At 38.1% G+C, this 22,797-nt stretch overlaps 1 protein-coding gene across 3 annotated transcripts in view; it reads right to left on the bottom strand.

Moving 5' to 3' along the window:
• PTPRG (protein tyrosine phosphatase receptor type G) overlaps positions 1 to 22,797 on the bottom strand; it is a 786,314-nt gene that overhangs the window by 192,678 nt on the left and 570,839 nt on the right. For all 3 annotated transcript variants that reach the window (XM_051980013.1, XM_051980023.1, XM_051980032.1), the window contains exon 6: positions 10,389 to 10,455. In XM_051980013.1, coding sequence (XP_051835973.1) covers positions 10,389 to 10,455 — 67 coding nt within the window. The remainder of the gene's footprint in view (positions 1 to 10,388; positions 10,456 to 22,797) is intronic.

Genomic DNA, 22,797 nt, shown 5'->3' with positions numbered 1-22,797 from the left:
TTAGTTCTGGAATTGGGGGGATCTGGGTTCAAGTCCTATTTCTTGAGACATTGTGACTACATGACCATGTAAGCTTTCGGTGACACAGGAAGTTCTCTGCCACTTTAATCTGAAGAAAATCACTGACTGTATGAGGGGAAAAAGTTTATACACCAGGAAAATCTTCATACCATTGAGATCCAAACAACTTCCTCTTTTGTCTAAACAAAAACCACTTAAAATAATAACATTATATTGCTTATATGATTTTTTTATTATTCAGACTTTAAAAATTTATTCAGACTGATTTTTCCTATTAATTTGAATTTGTGAGGCTTTATTTTAGAGTTCAAAATTTCTGCATAGGGGATTTTTTTAGCAACAGGACTAATGGTTGATTGTTGTCTTTGATTCACAAACAGGGGAAAAATGCTATCACCATATTGGAGTCAAGGTATAGGATGTCCAATTGTGGCTGATGAGACCAAATTAAACTCAGAAGGTTCTACTATCAGATGAGCATGAATAATCCATAAAGCAAATGATACCAAAAAATATGAAAAACATCATACATCGAAAAAGTTCATGAAATTCAGTCAGCATTCCATTTCTCTCCCCATTATCTTTATATTCCCATTTTCCATACTGGTCAATGAAGACTTAGTAAAGGCCCACTAAGTGTGAGTTTATATGCTTTTTCTTCAATTTTACTTTTCTAGTTTTATATTAATTTTGATCTTTGTTTTAACAAGTTGATGGCTTGATTGTACATGATAAGCCGCTTCAGGGAGAACTCTCACATCAGTAACATGTTCATTCCTGTCTTTTAAAATGGAATCAATTTCATTTTTTGGTTATGTTATTGGGGGCTCACCATGTCTAGTGCCTATTGATTGTCTGCCTGGAGAAAAGTATTCATTTTACATAAGGGTGAAGCTTCTTTGCAGACCAAAAACCTTTGGACTCTCTCATTTCTTATTACTAACCCATGTTTTCTGATACACTTTATTTGCTGTCCTATTCTATGCTTACCTTTGTATCAAAAGTCACTGAGTTTCAAAGTATAAAATGATTTGATTTTTCCGCACAGTAGACTGTAAAATTCAAAATACACAGTAAAATGTGGCAATCAGCTCAGCAGGGAAGGATGGAGCCATTTTGATTTTGTCTGTGTATCCCTAGTTACCAATATAGCAATGTTTGAGTGATGGTTTATTAGGTGTTAATGCTAAAAAGAAAGATAAAAGCCATACTTCCCTGTTCTCAGGAAGCATACATTCTATTCTACTGAATATTCTATTTATAGTCTGAATATTACATTCTGCTCTATGCAATTGTTAAATTGAATTCAACAAGTGATTATTCAGATACTACTATGTGCCGGGTTTTGCAGACAGGAGACAAAAATGAAACAATTCCTGTCTTCAAAGATCTTATATTCTACTGGAGAGAAATAACCTGAGATAAGTACATGTAAATCATGCACAAAAAGATATCAAGAAGGAGAGAACACTAAAGATTGGGGGAAATCAGGAGAGGCTTCCTGGGAGAGGTAGAACCTGATACTTTTCCTCCTCCAAATTTTCTGCTCTAAACCATAACGCCCACAATCTAGCCACAATCTCTTGCATGATTTTTAACCCAGTGTTTATGAACTTTTAAAAAATAGCATTTTATTATCATTGTAATCCTATGTGGTTAATTGTATTTATCTAAAAACCTTATTTTGAGAAGGCTTCATCAGCTTTCCAAAGGGATCAATGAAATAAAAATAGTAAAAAGATACTATTTACGATAAATACTTATAACAATGCAGGGAGAAAGTCCGTGTCACTACAATCTTCCTTCTAGACTGTGTCCAAGGATGTCACTACAATGTCCCTTCTAGACTATGTCCAAGCATGAGTGGTCCAGGGGACTCAGACCTGGGACCCACTCTCCTGCTCAGTCTGCTTGGGATAGGCAGCTTTCCCATACATGTTCTCTCCTTTATAGCATAAAATATACACTGTGGTCAGGAAGACAGGCGGAGTGGGCAGTGATGACACGGAAGAGCATTCCAAGGACAGAAAGACACAGAGATAATGTCCCCGGAGTAGCGGACTCTCTAGTTTTTGGCATATCACCTGACACCCCATCTCATGTGCCTTTCATTCCCTTTCTCAATTCCAGTAGAAAATTTGCCTCACAAGTCTCCTGCTAATGATGGAATCCCAAGACAGCCACCTTTCTTTCTTCAGCTTGCAATTACTCTGCACACAGAGCAAACAGCTTGTCAGGGGTAGTTATGGTAAAAGTTGAAAAAACTGTCACACTGTTAACTGTGTTTTCTTATTGTGATGTCTGATGGCAACCAATGAATGGATCCACTGGGAAACCAAGCCAAGGATGCCTCCCTCCATTCTTAGTGCTACACTATTTTTAACCAAATCACCATTGCCTTTGGGGTGATGACACCTTTTATAGGACTGTGTATTCATCCTTCAAGAAATTTTTTTTTTCCTTTCTTGCTATAAGACCACTTTTTTGCTTCCATTACCAGTCAAGAAATCTCTCCCACCACTTGGCTGAGCAACCAATGTCAACAATAGACTGAGTAAACTCTTTTCCTCAACATACTCTCCAGGTGATCTCATCTGTTTCCATGGAAGCAATAATCAACTCTACATAGATGCTGGAATCTATATATTGAATCCAAATCTCTCTTGAAGTCCCAGTTCCACATTGTCAATGATCTATAAGACTTCACCACTTAGATGTTCCATAAATATCTTAGATTCAAATGTCAAAAACAGAATTTATTTTCTTCCCTCACAATCCCAAACCTGCACCCCAAATATTTTTCCTTTTAATAGGTACCCCTTCTAGTTACTTCATTCAACACCTTTAAAAGACACATATCCCTTCACTCACCTTTGTTAATTATATCCAATCTATTGGCAACTTTTGTCAACTCTACTACCATGACATGTCTCACTAACCCCATGGTCACCAGACCCTAGTTTGGGCCCTCATCACCTCTATTCTGGATATTCCTGCAATTGTCTCCTGATTACTTTCAGTATCACTCTTGTCCAGCCTATCCTCCAAAGGTGACCAAAATAACTTTCTTAAGGCATGAGCCTGACAATGTCACTTTTGATCACAAGCATTTAATGGCTCCTTCACTCATTCCTGGATTTCCTCATTTCTACGTCTTCCAGATTCTTCAATTCTACATCTTAGAATTTTAAGTTTCATAAAAGGAGACGGGAAAAGGAGAAAATCATTTATTAAGTACCTACTATATTTCAAACTCTGTCTTAAGTATTTCATAAATATGACATCACTCGATACTTTTTTTTGGGCTTAAAGGGCATTTTAGCCCTTCATTTAAAAAAAAAAATTTAAATAACTTTTTATTGACAGAACCCATGCCAGGGTAATTTTTTACATCATTATCCCTTGCACTCACTTCTGTTCTGATTTTTCCCCTCCCTCCTTCCACCCCCTTCCCCAGATGGCAAGCAGTCCTTTACATGTTAAATAGGTTACAGTATATCCTAGATACAATATATGTTTGCAGAACCCAACAGTTTTCTTGTTGCACAGGGAGAATTGGATTCAAGAGGTATAAATAACCCAGGAAGAAAAACAAAAATGCAAGCAGTTTACATTCATTTCCCAGTGTTCTTTCTTTGGGTGTAGCTGCTTCTGTCCATCCTTGATCAATTGAAACTGAATTAGCTCTCTTTATCAAAGAGATCCACTTCCATCAGAATACATCCTCAAACAGTATCATTGTTGAGGTATATAATGATCTCCTGGTTCTGCTCATTTCACTTAGCCATCACTCGATTCTTTTAACAACATCTTGAGGTAGGATTATTATTATTTTCATTTTAGAGTTGAGGAAACTCAGGTATATAGTTGCAAAGTGATTTACCCCCTATATAGCAGTAGGTGAACTAGGTTGAATTTCAACTAATTTCTTTTCTTTTTTCCAGCAAGTTTACTTGATAAAGACCATATTTCTCAAATATATTGATAACTGAGCCAAATTTATAAAAATAAAAGTCATTCCCCAATTGATAAATAGTCAAAGACTATGAACAGCCACATTTCAGAAGAAATCACAGTTATTAATGGTCACATAAAAGTGCTATAAATCATTATTGATTAAAGAAATGCAAATTAAAACAAGTCTGAGGTACCACTTCACACCTATCAAATTGGCTAACGTGATAGAAAAGGAAAAAGACAAATGCTGGAAGTGATGAAAAAATTTGGGACAAATGCACTGTTGGTAGAGCTGTGAATTTGTCCAACCATTCTAGAGAACAATTTGGAGCTTTGCCCAAAGGGTTATAAAACTGCACATATCTTGATTCAGCAATACCACTACTGTAATTGAAAAGAAATTAAAGAAAAAAATCAAAGGACTAAAGGAAAAAAAGATCTATATGCACAAAACTATTTGTAGCAGCTCTTTTTGTGTGTGTGTGTGGTGGTAAAAGACTGAATATTGAAGAGATACTCATTCACAAGGGAACAACTGAGCAACTTGTGGTATATCACTGTGATGGAATACTATTGTGCTGAGAAATGATAAGCAGCATTATTTCAGAAAAAAACCTGAGATGACTTTTATGAACTGATGCAAAGTGAAGTGTGTAGGAGAACTAGGAGTTTTCACTAACTTTATTTTTCTTGTTTTTTTTTTTCCCATTATGGCTAATATAGAAATGTTTTGCATGATTTTACATTAAAATACCATGGCTAAGTTTGAATGAGCAGTGTCTGGAAATAGTTAATTTAACCTTTCAGATATTCTTTTCCTGAATTAATCCCTAGATCCTTTCAAGAATTGGTTGAAGTGTTATCCATGATCCAAGAACCTTTCTGATTTCCCAGCTACCTTCTCCCTCCATTGCTCTTTATTTGTGTGCTTTGCATATATTTTGAATTCATCTTGTATTTATCTGGTTTACATTTATTGTGTGTACATAGAAATCAAGTGCCTACAAGGCAGAGATTTTTGTGTTTTTGTTTTTATCTCTATTGCAAAGCATAGAGACGGGTGAGAAATATTTCCTGAATAAGGAAAAGAATTTCTGTATCTTGTGTGCAGGGAGTAAAATAGATAAAAGCCAATTAGCTTGAAATTATTCAATAAAGCGATTATAGCATTTATACTTTTGAATCAGAGATTCTATTGCTAGAAATATAGACTAAGGAGGACAATGACTAAAAGAAAGGGGTTCCCTCTCGCTGTTTTTCTTATTTCTCTTTCATTTCTCCTTTCTTCCTTCCCTCTCTCCCTTTCTTTCTTCCCCTTTCATTCTTCATCTTTCTATCTCATTCTTTCTTTCTCTCTCTCCAACCTTCCCTCCTCTCCTCTCATTTGTTTTTCTCTCTTTCTGTACACACCATATACACAAATTCATATATGTGTGTGTGTATGTATGTATGTATAGCAATGAATTAGAAACAGAGTAGATGTCCATTGATTGGGGCTATGATTAAACAAACTCCTTAATAAGAATATAATGAAATATTACTATGCTGTAAAAAATAACAAATATGAGGAACCCAGACAAGCATGAGAACACAGGAGAAGTGGTGCAGAATCAATACACATAAAAATGGAAAGAAGAATCACAAATTGGATTGGAATGCTTAAAAATGATTAAAAGATTTGATCCCAAAGAAGTGCTAGAGAAGACATCCTTCAGCTCTTTTGCAGAGGGGTTCAGAGGTCTGATTCAGATCTCAAGTAAGACATCTTCAATCTGTTCATTGATTTTACTGAACATTTTGGAGCACTGAACCTGGAGTCAGGAAGACCTGAGTTCAAATCCAGCCTCAGAGACTTCCTAGATCTGTTCTGCTGGGCAATTCACTTAAATTCTTTCCATCCCAGTTTCTTCATGTGTAAACTAGGAGAAAAAAATAGCATCTACTTTCCAGGGCTGTTGTGAAGCTCAAATAACACAATATTTATAAAGTGCTCTGAAATCCTTAAAATGTGCTATGTAAATGTGAATACTATTATTATTCCACTGTTTCTTTTATAATTTCTTATTTATAAAGATTACTCTTGGGAGGAGTAGGGCATGAGGAAAGTGAAATCTATTTGCATAAACACAGAACATTTTAAATAGATAAATAAAATCTTATATTCATGTTATACTTTATACTTTTTACAAAGTTCTTTCTTCTAACTAGGGTTATTAGTCCCATTTGACAGATGAAGGAGCTGAGGTTCACAGAAAATGAAGTGCCCTGTCTCCCAATGAGTTTACAAAATCAGTAGACCTGGGTTCAAATTCAAGATTTTTTCTATTCCTCCATATCACCAGCATTCTTCCTATTACACCAAAATGATCTGATCTCCAGGGTCCAAAGTGTTACTCACCTGGAATAAGCGGTGATTTGTAAGGCCTTTTAGTTACCATGGAAATTGAAGGGAACATGACTTAGCTGCCAATCAGCTCTCTCTTTATTCTTTTGGATAAAAACCTACCCCGCAAAAAGGAACCTGATATATCATGTCTCCTCTAACACATTGCCAGGATGCATCAGAATTTAGGGATTTTATACAATTCTTCCTTTTAAACTTCTTTTTAACAATCTCTTTAATGTGATATTCAGACTCTAGAATAAGAGGAAATCAAACCAATCCTGAGCAGTGGCAGAATATGTATTGATTTTTCTGTGCAAGTTTTTCTATCATTATTACAAAGCCAGGAACACTATGAAGGCCATAATTGTTTATATTTCATCAATTAGCAGGTAACCCAAATTCCCTACCCAAGAATCCCTGCTGTTCCTGAAGACAGGACTTGATATTATAAACATAAATTTCTTTTAGGAAAGATAAAATAACTTAGAAAGATCATCAAAAACTATGGAAGATAATAGCACCAAATGAATGTTTGGGGACCTACTATTTCCCTCAAATCCGGAAATCTGATTTTTACTTTTATATTCTTCCCAGCTATTTGGGAATCTAATATTTCTACACTGTCCATGTCATTTTATTTTCTTCTTGCTCTCCTTCCTTTCTTTCTCTCGGTCTGCTAATGTAATCTTATGAATCTTCTCCCTCTATGGACCTTAATTTCTTCATCTGTAACAGAAGAGGACTAGACTTCCGAATTCATATCTAGTGATAAAATTCCATGCTGATCAGACCTGATCTAGCCTCTGCAATCAGTTAGGATATAAGCCTCTTGAGGACAGAGAATGTTTCATTCTTGATTTGTATACCTAGCATAGCTTTCCAATTATCTCCTTTTTTTCACTTCTATTCAAATGCTGCTTAGTAGAGCAGGAGGAAATCAGGAGATAGATGAATAGGTCCAGAGAGGAGTATGTTGGTAAATATTTAACAATCAACTCTCCAGAAAAAAACATATATGAACATATACACATAAACCTGGATTGATTGTGTTTTCTGATTTCTGAGGTGTAAATGATACCAATTAAAATGAACAATTCAGCCTGTGTGAGTTGTTTCTAACATACCACCGGCTCTACTATACATTTATGTTAGATATTCTCAGCTGGGCCCTCTTCCTGGGTACTGATTATGTACAAGGCCCAAAGTCAGAGGAGAACAGAGTCAGCAGATTTAAAAGATGTTTCTGATCAACCTCCTCATTTCACACACAGCTGCCAAAGTTAATTTCCTAAAGCACAGATGTGACTACGCCACTCCCTATCTAAGAAGTTTTGATTGCCTAAAGTATATAATACAAACACCTCTGTCTGGTATTTAAATCCTTCATAACTTGACTCCAACCTACCCGTCTAGTCTTTTTATATCCTACTTTATTCGTTTCCCCATGCAGCCAAACTGGGCTTTTTTAGGTTCCTCACGTAACACTCTATCTCTTATTTCTGTATCCCTAAGGTCTAGATCAGTGCCTGATATACAGTAGGTTCTTAATAAATGTTTACTGATTGCTGATTTAGTGATAGTAGGATGAGAAAACCAAGATCATGGAATAGAAGTGACTTTTCAAGATCACACAGGTAGTAAAATGGAATAACGCAGCCTGGTCCTCTGATCCCAAAGCCAGCATTTCCAATTAATCAAACAATTAATTGTTTTTGAAGGGGAATCTAAGCTTTTTAAGGGTGTTAACTAAGGGCTTACTATGTGCCAGATACCATGCCTGGCACAGAATAGTTACTTAACAAATTCTGCTGAATGACTGTTCTGTACCTAGATACTCATAATGGTTGGCAGACAGATAATCAGAATTTCCCAGGCTTCTGAGGGCCAGATCTCTTCCCTGAAGAATTCACAACAGATTTTAAAATCGAAGAGATGCCAAGATAATAAGACACTAAAAAAATCTTGAGAAAATTCCTTCATTTATTGTCAGGATACAACATAGAATGGTTGTGAAAGCCAAAGAGACTTCAGATCCAAGCAACAAAATCCTAACACCTGAAAACATTTTTACTTCTCTGTTGTGTTCTCTGGCAAAACCTACATAGTGATTCTATTGTGGTAGAAACAAACCTACCTTCTCGCTTAGGGTATAGGCTTTGATGTCCAATGGGATTCAGTAGCTTACAAAATCAAGGAGAACTTATGTTAGGCTTTCTGAGGGTGTTATCATTTAACCCCAATTTATCATTTCTGCCATTAAATGGCTCCGAAAAGAGGGCAATTAATTCCTAATGTTATTTGTTTCCATTCAGCACTGTCCACTGGTTTTAGACTACCAGTCAGAAGAAGGAAGGAAAAATAACGTTGGTTAAGCTTGAAGGCGTTAGCTAATGTCTAAAGACAATCCTCTGAAAAGGTGTGATGTTTTATCACAGCAGTATAGATGGAAAGAGAGATTTATTGTGGTACCTAACTGCCACTTCTGTTGACGCCTTTGGAATTTTAATTAGATTATTAAAACTTTGCAAATCATTACATTAAGCCCAGACTCCCACTGCTGGCTGCCACAAGGGTACTTTTGAAATTAGAGGATCTTGGTGTCATCGCTAATGATGCATTACTGATAATAAAGTTGCAAGAAAATTCCTCCAATAAAATTCAGCCCTAAGAGAGAAGATACATTCATCTTTCCTTCTCTACCTGTAATGATCTTGGGGATAATAAGTTGGATACAGGAAAAATAGGCAGCCGCCTAATGCGTGCTGCTGACTTTGTATGTATACAAATGTACAGAGGTATATGTGCATATATGTACATCATACATGGTTTCGTCTCTCTCTCTCTTTTTTCCTTCCTTCCTTCTTACCTCTGTCCCTCCTTCCCTCCCCCTCTCTCTTTTTCTTCTTGCTCTCTCTTCCTTTCTCTCTTTTCTTCCTTCCTTCCTTCCTTCCTTCTTTCCTTCCCCCCTTCCCTCCCTCTCTCTCTTTTTCTTCTCTCTCTCTCTCTCTCTCTCTCTCTCTGATAGAACGATGTGGCATAGTGGATAGAGAGCCAGTAGTCTTGGGGAAAAAGACATAGATACCAATCTCATTCATTGCACATATTAGTTGTGTGGTCTTGGATAAGTTATTAAATCTTAACTCTCTAAAATGATAAATTGTAGAGAATGTGCTGACCTGCAATGGTGAAGGAGGTTTTCATAACAAGGAGTTCCCTATACTAAGGAAATGACAAGTTCAGTCCTTAACGATTCTATCATATACTACTAGAACATTTATATATTGCTTACTATATGCCAGTCACCATGTTAGTGCTTTATAATTACCGTAACATTTGATACTTACAACAACCCTGGGAGGTGAGTGCCATTACTATCCCCATTTCACAGATGAGGAAATTGAGGCCTATAGAGATTAAGTGACTTGCTCAGGGTCACACAACTAGTGTCTAAGGCTGGGTTTGAACTCAGGTTTTTTTAACTCCAGATCTGGTTGAGTCAACTAGCTGCCCCTAGCTGCTCCTGCATATATACATGGACATATATAATATATGTATGCATATTTCAGCATCCTAATGATGCTCATCAGCTGAAAAAAAGCATAATTTGTGTGATCAATCTGATGTTTCGGCATCAGCTCCCAAAATGTCAAAGACAGATAAAGTAACTTATAAATGAGCAGAAACTTGAAAGGAGAGTATTTTTAGAACAAATGTAAGACAAATATCAGGTGTGAAGTATCTGGTACTAATAGGAATGATCTATGGACCTGGTCTGTAATTGATAAAGAATACATTCCTGAGCAGTGACTAAAAAGAAACAAATGGTTTATTTTAGCTTAAGCCCATGGGGGAGTAACAAATGGGTCTACTTTCTACCAATCAAATCGTGGTGTTAATGCCCTTAGACATCACTGAATGAAGAATCTGTGCTTACACACGTCCTCTGAAGAGTGACCCCATTCCTTTGGGCCAAAATTCCAGCCCTTCTTTTTCCAGCCAAAGGAAGTTAAAGCATCTTACTTACCGTGATGGACGACACCCTTCAATCCATGGATAATAGGATCCAGGGCTGGATTGTCCCTCTGACTGACCTACATGGAAAGGATACAAGATTGGTGAAATCTCTTCTGGCATCAGACACAACAGTCTCCATTTAATCTTCCAAACAGAGGGTGGGGGTGTGGGGAGATGTTATCAAGTAAGCTGCTTAGTTCTCACTTATATATGATGGCTTCCACCAAATGTTTGAGATTTATGATATAATAAAATAGAAGTAGGCAAAATCCAAAGACAAAAGTTCTCAGAACACATTATAACATGAGAAACTGTTATTATTATATATACAAAAAAAAAAGACAGTAGTCAGGCCTTGCCCTCAAGGAAAAAATAATAATAACAATAACAATAACATGAGAAATATTCTAGTCTAAACAAAACCCCCTAGGATTTTTCTCCAGTTTTGTGTGTATACGTTGTGTGTTTTTATAAAGTCTTGTTAGATAAAAGTCTTTGAAAAGATATCAGAATAGTCCATTATTTTCTGAATATTTTATTAACTCCTCAAGCTTTTTACTCCATCCATTTTATGCCCACTGACTGCATATGTCCCCCAAGGCTCCATCGTGTGCCTTCTTTTTTCTTTCTATAGCCTCTCTCTTGGAGACATCATCAGCTCCCCTAGGCACAAGTATGACCTCTACTCAAATGATTCCCAGTTTTATATATAGCCTCCGTCTCTTTCCTGGGCTCCAGTTCTTTAGCATGAACCGCCAATTAAATAATTCAAACTAGGTATTTTGTAGTCAGTCACCTTCAATTCAACATTATCGAGTTAGAATTCATTAATTATCTTTCTACCCCCAACTTGCCCCTCTTCTAAATTCCCGCATCACTCTTTAGGGCATCAGCATCCTCTCAGTCACCTAAATTCATAATCTTGGGGTCATCCTTGACTCTTTGACTCATCATTCACCTCATGAGATTTAGCTGTGAAATCTTGTCTCTATTTCCACAACATTGGTTGTGTGTGTCTGGCTGTTCTCAGAGCAATCACCCTAATTCAGGTACTCACTGCCCCTTGTCTGGATTATTATAAAAGTCTTCTAACTGACTTCAGTGGCTTTTTCAGAGGAAAAAAAAATTATCTCTCTGGCATTTCAAGCTCCTCCCCAAATAGAAGCTTCCTCTCTTTCAGTTTTCTCTATATTACCTCACTCCATGTCTCCTAAGATCAAACATAATACTTTACTTGCTAGTATCCCCCACACATGGAGTGATATCTCATCCCCATGTATGGAATACTCTTTATCTCTATCTCTTCAAATCCTTCAAATCAAACTTAGCATAGTTCCACAGGATTTTCCTTCTGCAGAAGAGCTTGTTCATTCCACAGAGCAGCCAGTACCTTCTATGAAATTACCTGAATGCCATTTTGCACCTCAAATACACACACACACACACACAGAGACATGTGAACACACATGCTATTTCCCCCATGAGAATATAAGCTCCTGGGGGGCAAGACTTATCATTCATATCTTTATATTCCCAGTACTTAGCACAATATCTTGCACATAGTAGGTGCTTTCAAAATGCTGATTACTCGCTATCTCCATGAAGGCACATCTCTCCATTTTTTTAGAAAATGGATTTTGCTGCTTTCTGGCTTTTTCCTGAGAAATTTATGTTATAGATATGGAAACATGGCCTGTGTTCTCTCATCTCTATGCTTTTCATTTCCCATGCTCTGCCCCCATCTGTTAATCAGATTAACATATCCATTCCTCAAGTCTCAGTTTATGGCCACTCTTCTCCCTCAAGTCTTCTCTGATTGTCCTTATCCAGAAGGGATCTGCCACTCTCCTAGACTCCCATCCACACCATGTCCTTTCATATTTTGCACACTTTGCATATGTTTATTCCTCTCCACAAAACAGTAGGCTTCATGAGGACAGGGATTCTGATTCTTCATTTATTTCTGAATCTCTCATGTTCTATCATAGAGCCATGTGCACAGTAGGTGCTCAACAAATGTTTGGTTGAATTGTTGATAGCATGGGACTTCATAAGGCTCCGAGTTTTAGACAGCCACTCAATGGCCATTTCTAGTTCAACATACAATTGACCAACTGTAATGGGCAGGAACTCTGGAGAAATATATGATTTCAGTATGATTGATTCAATCCTACAACAAAGATATTAATTTTAACTCAGTGGAATTGAAAGACAATGGTTATCTAGTTTAGCATGGTGGTTAATAGTTCTCTAGTTCAGTATGATTGATTTAATCCTAAAACAAGTGTTAACTTAGTGGAATTAAGATAATGATTCTCTAGTTTACATATACTCAGTACTTAGTATAGTTCTACAAGTTAACACCTATTCTACAAGATTGACACCTATGATGATGTACTTGTGAGAGAGTATTTAAACAGAGGACAAAGTCAGCCACACAGATTCCATTTTTAATCAGCCTCCTGTTGGTTCTCCTGCCTCCTGCTTGTCTCCACTGAAACCAAGACCCATTTTGGAGGGCCTCTAGCTGGGTCCCAGGTGAAGGAGACAGACTGTGAAAGAGATAATAAAGACTTTGGACTTTATCCCTGACTATTCTTGTGGTGAATATTCTGCTGAGACCCTCCAGAAAGGCCCTCCAGAGAGCTAACCAGAACATTAAAACCAAGAATCCCCTCAATGATGAGATCTACTTTTGCATTGGTCATTTGGTTATATTTTAACTACATGGACTTTTCAGGTTAAAATGCATTTCAGAGGGAGTACTTCTGATCTATCCCTTCTAGCTGAGTAAGAAGACATCCTAGAACACGGAGGGAATGATTGATGATGGTGGTGGTGGTGGTGATAACCAATAGAAAATTCAGAATCTGGACTTAATGAGGCAAGGAAATGGTAGAGACTTTTTACAGCAGCAGGTTGTGAAAATGTCTCACCTAAAGAATACTTTGAAAGACAAAATCAAATTGCTAGAATCAAAGAAAGGAAGTTCAGGACTGGTTATAAGTTAGCAAACAACAAATCCTAATATAACATTCACAAACTCCACACTTTGAGTATTTAATAAATAAACTGTCTTAGTACTAGAGTATCACCCTAATTGAAACTATTGCCCACAATCTCCTGGACAAAACATTGTTCTACCGTAATGAAAGAACTGTTTTTTTTTGTTTTTTTTTTTTTTTTTTTTGTGTGTGTGTGTGTGTGTGTGTGTGTGTGTGTGTGTGTGTGTGTGGTTTGTAAGAGTGGTTTCCATACTGAATATTCACAATCTCCATCAAAACATCAAAACATAGAGACTTACTGTAAAAAATCAAGAGGATGGGGCAGATGTTATCCATCATCTTGTCTACTACTAGAGTCATCCTAAGGATGGTTTCAGGAAAGCTAAAGATGAGCTTAAATCAAAATGAAGTTCCAAAACCAAGCATTCTGCATATATTTAGTTCCTACTGCATGTACCAGGCACCAACACAAAGGCAAAAAATGAAACAACCCTTAAAAGGGAAGAAGATATCAAACATTAAACGGGACAGAATATTATTAAGACAGTGACTAATCTGAAGAGCATTTCTAACTCAAGGCCATCAAATTTAAGATCAGAACATGAATAATGACAAATAACAATAGTGGGCATCTATACAAAGTCTTAACGTTTAGGGGATATGTTAATAATCCTTTTAATTATTAGATAGGTTAAATAACTTGCCCAGAGTCATACACAGCCAGCCAGCATCTAAGTATCTGAGTTCAAGTCTTTCTGACTCCAGCAAAAGAATTATTCCAATGCCCAATACCAACTGTGAGAGTTCATTTAAGTTTACACTTGATGTACAACTCCTCATTTAATCCTTGCAACATCTCTGTGCTCTTCTTTATTCCTTATGTTTATTTCTCAAATAAGGAAACAGGTTCAGAGATGAGAAGTCATTTTGTCCAGGATTACATAGGTAGTAAAGGGTTCCAACCCTCTGTTTTCTATGTCAGGGACATGGAAAATAAACCCAAGCTATCCATGGTTACTTTTTTTTTTTAATATGAGATCAAATCAGTCCATGACTCTCTATAGAAAGTTACTGAGGAAGAGTTAGATTGCCAATTGGGCATTGTTGACTTTGACTGAAAACAAAGAGGGCACATGTCTGTTTGGTACAATAGAAAGACAAGCATTCTCATGCATTCTAATCTAGATTCCATTTCAGATAGTAGCAGCCATGAGGGATTCTGTGCCTGATTATTCAGACATAGCTTCCTCCAAGCACAGCTGTCTGGACCCCAATTCTGAGCAGGTGTAGGAAATTTCCTCCCCTTCCCCCACCTCCCCAATTTGTCCCATCTGCTGGGCTTTGGTGTTGAGTTGGATTGGATTTTATTTGCCAATTCACAACATGTTTGAAATAGGTAAGTAGAAGAGGAGAAGAATACCAGAAAGTTCAGGCCTGTTTTCACATGTAAGAAGAACTTTTAGTGCTTTTATCCTGATGTCATTGTAGTAGGGATGATCTTAAGGGTGTGTTGGTCAGTGCTTTGCAATATGGCAGGATGGTAGTCCCAACTTTTCAGTCACTGTTTTAAACAGAGATGCACTGGACATTTGAAAAAAGGAACTTTGACTCATGTGGATGGGGAGAATGATTTGGATGACTTTCAGCATCCATAGAGAGAAAAAGGCTGTTATGGAAATCCATGTCCTCTGTGTGGCCATGACTGGATCAAATGAGCTGGCCCAAATCCCTTGCTCTGGTCATTCTGGATTTAAAGAAGCCAGGAGACAGAATATCAAAATGCTTTCTTTCATTTTTTTTTCTTTTTTAAATGAGTTTTACCATCAACTAAGATATAGATATATTTCAAGAAAGTTTAACAATGTCACTTACCTATGGCTTTTAAAGAGAAATTTTTATTAATTTTAACAAAAAAGAAAGATATTAATTTTAACAAAGCTGTTCTTTCTGTCTCCCCTGCTTCTCTCCCCCCTCACTTTTTTGGGCATTTATAAAAATGACTTATTGATGGTCTTCGAGTGTTCCCTCATTGGTTTTATTCAAGGTAGAACTTGCCCACTTAATGTTATATGTTTTTACTTGGAACTTTCAGCTGAAGAAGAAATATACCAATTTAAGTTTGGATCAAGGAATGGAAAAGCAGGAGAAAGAAAATCTTTCTCACAGTTTTGGTCTCTAGACTGCTTAATATACTTTAAAATGGTGGGAGGAAATATGAGTCTGATTTCACAGGGCTTGAGTTCTTGTTCTTCTTTCTGGAAACTTAAGGTAGCTTATGTACTGCCCACACACATATGCCCCATTTCTTTTCCTACTCCACCCCACCCCACCCCACTCCACCAGCCACACAGAACTTTCTGAGCTGCTGAATGATGATTCATTCACTCTGAGAATTAAGGAGTGAGAGAAAGAGAAGGAGGAGCTGCTCTCACGAGTGGATGGGGGAATACAGGTCTTTCATCAACCCATCTGCTCTTTACTTTGTAAAACTCACATCTCAGTCCTTAGACTAGACAATTCTGCATAGTGATATTTGCATAGTAAAATTTGCAGATTCTTTCTCCTCTCTTTTCTTTTTTTCATTGCTTCTTTCCCTGCCTCCCTCGCTCCCTCCTTCCCTTGCATCCTTCTTCCTACAAACATTTAGTGGCAGACGTATTTGAACAATCTTGGTGATATAATGACAAAACTAAAACAATCCCTTTGTCTTAGAGAACATTATGTTACTCATGGTAGGTCAGACGAAAAGGAGAATAAACTTGGAAGGGAAAAACCACAAGGGAAACCTATATTGGAATGATCCTATGTTCCCCCTAAATAAAAAAGAGGATTACTTTAGGGCTGAAAGCATTTAATTTGCACTTGTGTGAGATATAAAATACAGACCATACTTAGAAGGAGAAGCCTTGGGCTCAAGACCCACCTGAGTCGAGTCATTTTTAATTTCTCCGAAACTCATTTTCTTCAGCTGTATGATGGAGTATTACTATGTGGAGGGATACTGTTGACTAAATGAGGCAATCTATAGGAAGTGTTTATAAGTTTTTGGAGATGGGATGGACCTATGATTTCTTTGTTGGAATCTTCCTTCATACTAGATCAGAACAATGAGAAGCTAAATGACTTCCCAAATCTATATAATCTGGATCCATTGCTCTCAGAACTTGAACTTGGATCTTTCTTGACTCTGAAGTTGGCATTCTATCGACTAATCCATATTACCATTTTGTTTCCTCATTGGTCAAATCAAGACTAATAGATACCCCAAGTTCTTATGAGGAGTGAATGAGATAATTTATGTAAAGTACTTCTATTCTTTCCCATTTAGAGTGGACTAGGGGGAAGAACACTGATGTTGGATTTGGAGAAGCCACATTCATATCTCATTTCTGTAATTTGGTACTGGGGTGACTTTGGGTGAGTCAGTCAGCATTTCTAGATTTCAACTATGAAATGAAGGATGTTGTATTAAGTAACATTTAGGATCCCTTTTCCCCCCTATAAATTTATGGTTCTACTCTAAAATAATAACAATATTTGACTCAAATAGCACATTAAAGTTTACAAGAACTTTGTGTGCTGGTAGTTATTATCACAATTTAGATAAGTTCAGACTTGCTTAGAGCCACAGGTAGTGTCCATCACAAAATGGAATTCTGATACAAGTCTTTCTATGACATCCTGTCCCATACCAGGGACACTAAACTAGTCACTTAAATTCTCAAAGTCTCAGCCAACTCTCTAAGAATAAAAGTTACTCATGAATTGTTAATCTTCATTGGTGAAAGGAGCTTCACACTGGAAATTCATCATGAAAATAAAATCCCACATGTAGATGACCCCAAATACTAAATAATATTGTTACTATTTTACTCTTTCTTTCTTTTTTTTTTTTTTTTTTTTTTTTTTTTTTTTTTTTTGTTGAGGCAATTGGGGTTTATGACTTGGCCAGGGTCACATACCTAGGAAATGTTAAATGACTAAGGTCAGAATTGAACTCAGACTTTAGGGCTGGTGCTCTATCCAACCTAGCTGCCCCTATTATTTGATTATTCCAGAAAATACTAATTAAAAAACGTCAATGATACCTCATGAAGTGATATGGAAACTTAAATTCTTAGAGATTATTACTGCTTCTGGGCAATGCCCACATTTCACCCTGGCAGCCTCCTTCCTCCAAGCTCATCAATGACCCTCAACCATTGATGCACGGATGGAACAAGCCTGTTGCTGTGGAAGGGATGCAGCCATGATGGAACCAAAGGGATGGGAACGGTTGAGTGGAGGCAATGGCACCATCCTCGAGCTGTGTGTGCCTTTACTCTGAGCCATATTCTGATTTATTTCTCTTGTCCACTGTCCCATTTGGCCCTTGTCTTGGATCCTAATACTCTTCAATCTATCAAGTCCTGGCCATCTGCTAAGTAGGAAGGCCAAGGCAACCTGCATGCCTTGAATCTGTTATCACCAGCTGCTCTCGGAGAACTCTGAGTGTCCCATCCAGCCAATGTCCTCTCGTGGAGAAAGGGATTTATGCCTGCTGAGGAGGGGAATGACTACACTCTTATCAATGGCAGTGGAGGAAAGGGACAAGCAGGGGACCAGAGGGAAACCTGAGCTGAGCCTTGACAGAAGCTGGGGAGCCATAAAAATGGAGGGGATGGGAGTGGACCTCAAGCCATCTGTTATCCCCACTTCATTGTTCAGATGAGACACGGCCAGTGCAAATGTCTCAAGAGAGGACATGGAGTGTTCCATATGGAAAACAGCATGCAGACCACTTTGGCAGAATGTACGACAGGAGAGGCTACATGTGTATGCGTGGAACAGGGATGACATTTTGAAGATGTTTCCATAATTCCTTCCTTTTCCCTCTGCACAGGCCAGATTTTGGCTTAAGAAGTCAAACTATATCCCAAGAGCAAAAGGTTCTCATGGGGATATATTTTCAGATTGCATTTCAGCTACTTCTAGCAGCATGCTAGTAAAAGTTTAACAACTGGCCCTCCATAAGGGAAAACATATGCTTGACACACTTTTAAGTTTACTACATATTATTACTTTTTTCTTTGTCACTTTATTAAATCCAGACAATCAACAAAATTATAAATCAAGTCTCAATTTGTAGTGTTAACCAATTGCTGAATTACAAATGCCGACACTGAAAATTTAACAAGCGGCTCTCACTGGTATTAGCGAGCTCCAACATAGATAGCTTAACCGGGTATGTTGGTACCCATCGTCTACACTCATAAAACAGGAATTTCTTGGAGTCAAATTCCGAATAAGAATGTCCATGTTACAGAATACAGGACAGGTAGTAAATGAATGAATTCACAGAATCTCCAAGTTGGATCATAGATGCAGAAAATAACATTGTGGGACATGTGAATTCCTGAGTCTGAGTTTTCTCTCAAGAAGATTACTCTCAACAAAGCACAATCTCCTCGTGCTTCAGTTTCCTGACCTCGAAAATGGGCATAAGAGCCACATTGTTGTAAAGATCAAATGAGGTAAGAGATATGAAGTGCTTTAAAAATTTTAAGTCACTATGTATATGATAGCGATGGCTTTTAGATTGTAAACTCCTTGATTAAGGTAGTCTTGCCTCTTTCATCATCAAAAGATCGATGTTTGATTTTACTATGACCTCTTCTACATAGAGGTAAAAAAACCAAGACCCAAGATCTGTCAAGTACCATATGGAATTCTCTCTGACATTATCTGGTCTAATGATTTCCAAAAGTCCTGATCCTATTTGGCCACTGGATCCAGAAGGCTCTAGAGGGAAACTGAGGCAGGGGACCCTCCCTCCCTTCAGTTGAATTTACTTGCATGTTATGGCGTCATCTCCCTGATGTTGTCCTCTTCAAGAATGATGGACAAACCAAAACCGGTCCAAGCTATCACTTCATTGTTGTGATATTACTAAAATATTACATTTCTTATGACAGTTTTGTGAATAGGAAAATAGGAAAATTTTGATGTATCGATAACATTTTGTCTTCTTTTCTCATTATCACTGTTTTAAGTCCATTGCATTAAAAAAACAAACAAACAAAAAAAAAAAACAAATAGAATCAAATGTGGATTGGCCCTAAGGACCTAGAGTTGTCTCATCCAGAAGCCACAAAAAGGACATTAAATCTCCTTGGGATGAAGGATCACAAGGAGATCCAGTAACCAGTAAACAGTCCACTTTTAAGATTCTAAGAGGAATCTGCATCTTAACATCTTTAGCATCTAGCAGAGTATCTGCCAGATTTGAAGGTTAATAAATGCTTGGTTGGATGAATGAATGAAGTCAGTTTAATCACACTTAGAAATAATAATTTGGGGATGGGGAAGCTCGTCTACAATTCTATTACTAGAGCTCAAGAACTCAAGGCTTGCTTGGCTCCAAACCCCAAGAGTTAAACTAATAGATATGCAAAACTTCATCCGAAGGAGCTCGCAGGAGAGATGAGAGTTCCTCCTATCAGAGGGGAAGGGTATGCCATTGGATAATCATCCATTTTCCATCACTTGACAGGAAAGGACTCCTGGGAGCAGTTTTCATCAGTAGATGAGAAAACGCCTAATTCCTCAGCAGTGGGAGGGGATTAACATAAAAAGGAAACAGAATTATAAATGCAAATAAGATTCCTAACCCCCTTCAAATGGAGCAGGGCAATGGAGAGGGCTACTCACTGTTAATTCATAACATTAGTGGAAACTGGTTAATTCACGAGTTATTCATCTCTGGAGATTTAGATTAATAGCCAGAGAAGGCCAGAGATGAAATAAATCTGGTGCTCTTGGTCTCCTTAATACTGAACATTTTCCCACATCACCCTCCGACCCCTCCTCTTTCCCCGGAGTATTTACAGCCTAATTGTCAGGCTTGGTTTAAGAGGAGTTCATTACTGGAAAAACCAGTACTCTGCAGGTCAGCACCGAGGCACATCGGCAAATCCGGCAAATCAGGCAAATCAGGGCCTGGCCAAAGTGCTGCCGACCAGCTCCAGGATGACTATTGTCAAAGCGAGCGATTTCTCATTTTCAGCATCATCCAGCTATCCAATGAGGGTAGACCTGCTTGCCCATGGCCCACAGGATACTGGATTAGGTACCAGCAGCCAAGAAATAGGAGGGGGAGGACTGGCTGAGCTACTTCTGGAATGGAATTTCCCCATCAGCCTCTGGGGCTTTCCTGTCTTGTCTCCCTATTGCGGGGTGCTCGGACACCAGGGAAATTAGGGGGACATCTTTAGAGTGCTACATTGCACCTTCAGAGCACCAGTGAGCCCCGGCTCCTAGTACTTACTCAAAAAGGAACATGGCTAATACTCTGGAATGAAGTAAGAAAACTTCTCCCCAGCAAAATCTGACCTGGAGTCTTTTGCTAGAACGTGTCCTATTTCACACAGCTATTGTCTGACCTTTGATTAGGGGAAAAAAACATATTAGAGACTGAGGAAGCCTGGGGCAAGAGAAGCTGATTTCAGGTTCAGTGAGTTGAAGGCCAGCTCTCGGAATCCGCCTGACAGCCCTGGACAATTTTGACTTCCAGTTGTTAAGAACGCTGCCATGAATAAAAACCCCCAACAATATCAAAGGATTAGAGGAGAAAGCAGAGCCCACTGTTTTCTCCTCAAGTAGGGACTTCTCATGGAACATGAAATGTGAACTTGAACTCATCCTCTTTCATTTCCAGGATGCAGGGAGATATTTAGGGCAGCACATTTACAAAAGATACTGAAACTGTCAGGTGCTGATGCGCTGCTGTAGATGGAGGAAGAGAGAGAGAGAGAGAGAGAGAGAGAGAGAGAGAGAGAGAGAGAGAGTTGGACAGAGAAGGGGAGAGGGTCAGAGACAGAAAAATAGACAGACCCAGAAAGAGACTAACAGACACAGAGAAACAGAGACATAAAGACATGGATATAGAGAGAGACAGACAAAAAGACAGAGACAGAGGGATGGCTATAACCCTGACTCAAAGATTAGGTTGACTGATGATTGGAAAAACTGAATCAATAAGCATTTACTAAGAGGCCATTCTGTGTCAGGCACTGGGGTAGGCACTGGGGATCCAGCAACCAAAGAATCCCCTGATCTTGGATACTGGGGAAAGGTCATATACACAGATAAGAAAAGAGGAAGTCAAGTATACTCCAAATAATTTCCCAGGAGAAAGAACAGGTCTAATAGGGTAGTTTGTTAATAAGAGAACAAAGGTCACAGAGGGCACAATGAAAGAGCAAGAAAGAATGGAGCAGAAACTCTGGAGGAATGGGGCTGACATTGATGAGTATGAAAAAAAAAAAAAAAGGACTAGTGATTGGGAAAAGGTGATTCAGTTTAGGCAGTTTAAGATCCATAATCCCAGGGTGCTAATTACCATCATACTAGTCATGTAGGGAAGATTATATTGATTTGATACTTAAACCCTGAGAAAAATAGACAAGCCAGTGGGTGGATGCCTGAAACAGCAGGGCAGATGTCCACGGTCCTGGCCAACCACAAGTGTTGGCGGATAACTAGGAGAAAGCTAGAGCATCACTGAGAATCTTATCCGTGTGGAGTAACTCTTCAGTTCTTCCTTATTGATCAGGGAAAGACATTTTCCATGTAATGGGATTTTCCAGGTTCTGGAAGCTTTCCCTATGAAATCATCAAAACTATTGCTTATTTTAAACTCTTAGTGGAATTCTCTTAAAAACACATCACATGCTCCCTTTCTTTCTTAAAGGCAGAACAGAGCAAAAGGACTTCCCTGTTGGAAAAGATGTCAGAGACCAGCCAGTCAGTCCAACATTTGCTGGTTTCCCTAGTCCCAGAAAACTGACAAGGACTTCCTCAAGTCTGGAAGGCAATCTCTCCCTCACTGTAATCTCTAAGAATTCCTGCCCTTCATCAGGCATCACCTTCTACAGAAGGTTCTTCTGGATCCCTGCCTTTCAAGGTGTTAGTGCCTTCTTATGCGATTGTTTTACAAGGATTTGTTTGTGGAGGAAATGAATTATTCTGTTTGGGGAACATTATCATATTGTTATGTAGTAAAGATTATCTACACTCAGAATGTACTTTGATCCCAGTAACTTTCTAGTAAAGCCCCAAGTCCCAGATCCATCCAAAACATTCTTATTTTGGGGTACCACACCAAAAACTCCTGAGAAGTCAACCAAAGCTCTCATTTCAGATTACAGTTACTTGTAGCCATCTCTATCTACCTTGCTTTCTGGGTTGCTCCCTTAGTAAAATTGCTTAGCTGCTACCTGGGATTGCTCTTTGGGAAATCTTCATTAAAATCCTATATAATATACATCTTCCAGAACTTGAGTAGAGAGAGCCACTCTCTTTGTGACCCTTGTCTACTAAATAGTAGAATAAATTTCTCTCTAAAATTATTTCAGATTTTGGGGTCTTATTCTT

This window comes from Antechinus flavipes, chromosome 1 (assembly GCF_016432865.1).
Source record: "Antechinus flavipes isolate AdamAnt ecotype Samford, QLD, Australia chromosome 1, AdamAnt_v2, whole genome shotgun sequence".
In the NCBI taxonomy this organism is placed as follows: Eukaryota; Metazoa; Chordata; class Mammalia; order Dasyuromorphia; family Dasyuridae; genus Antechinus; species Antechinus flavipes.
The sequence above is the reverse complement of the archived record's forward strand: the minus strand, read 5'-3'. Positions and strand labels throughout refer to the sequence as shown.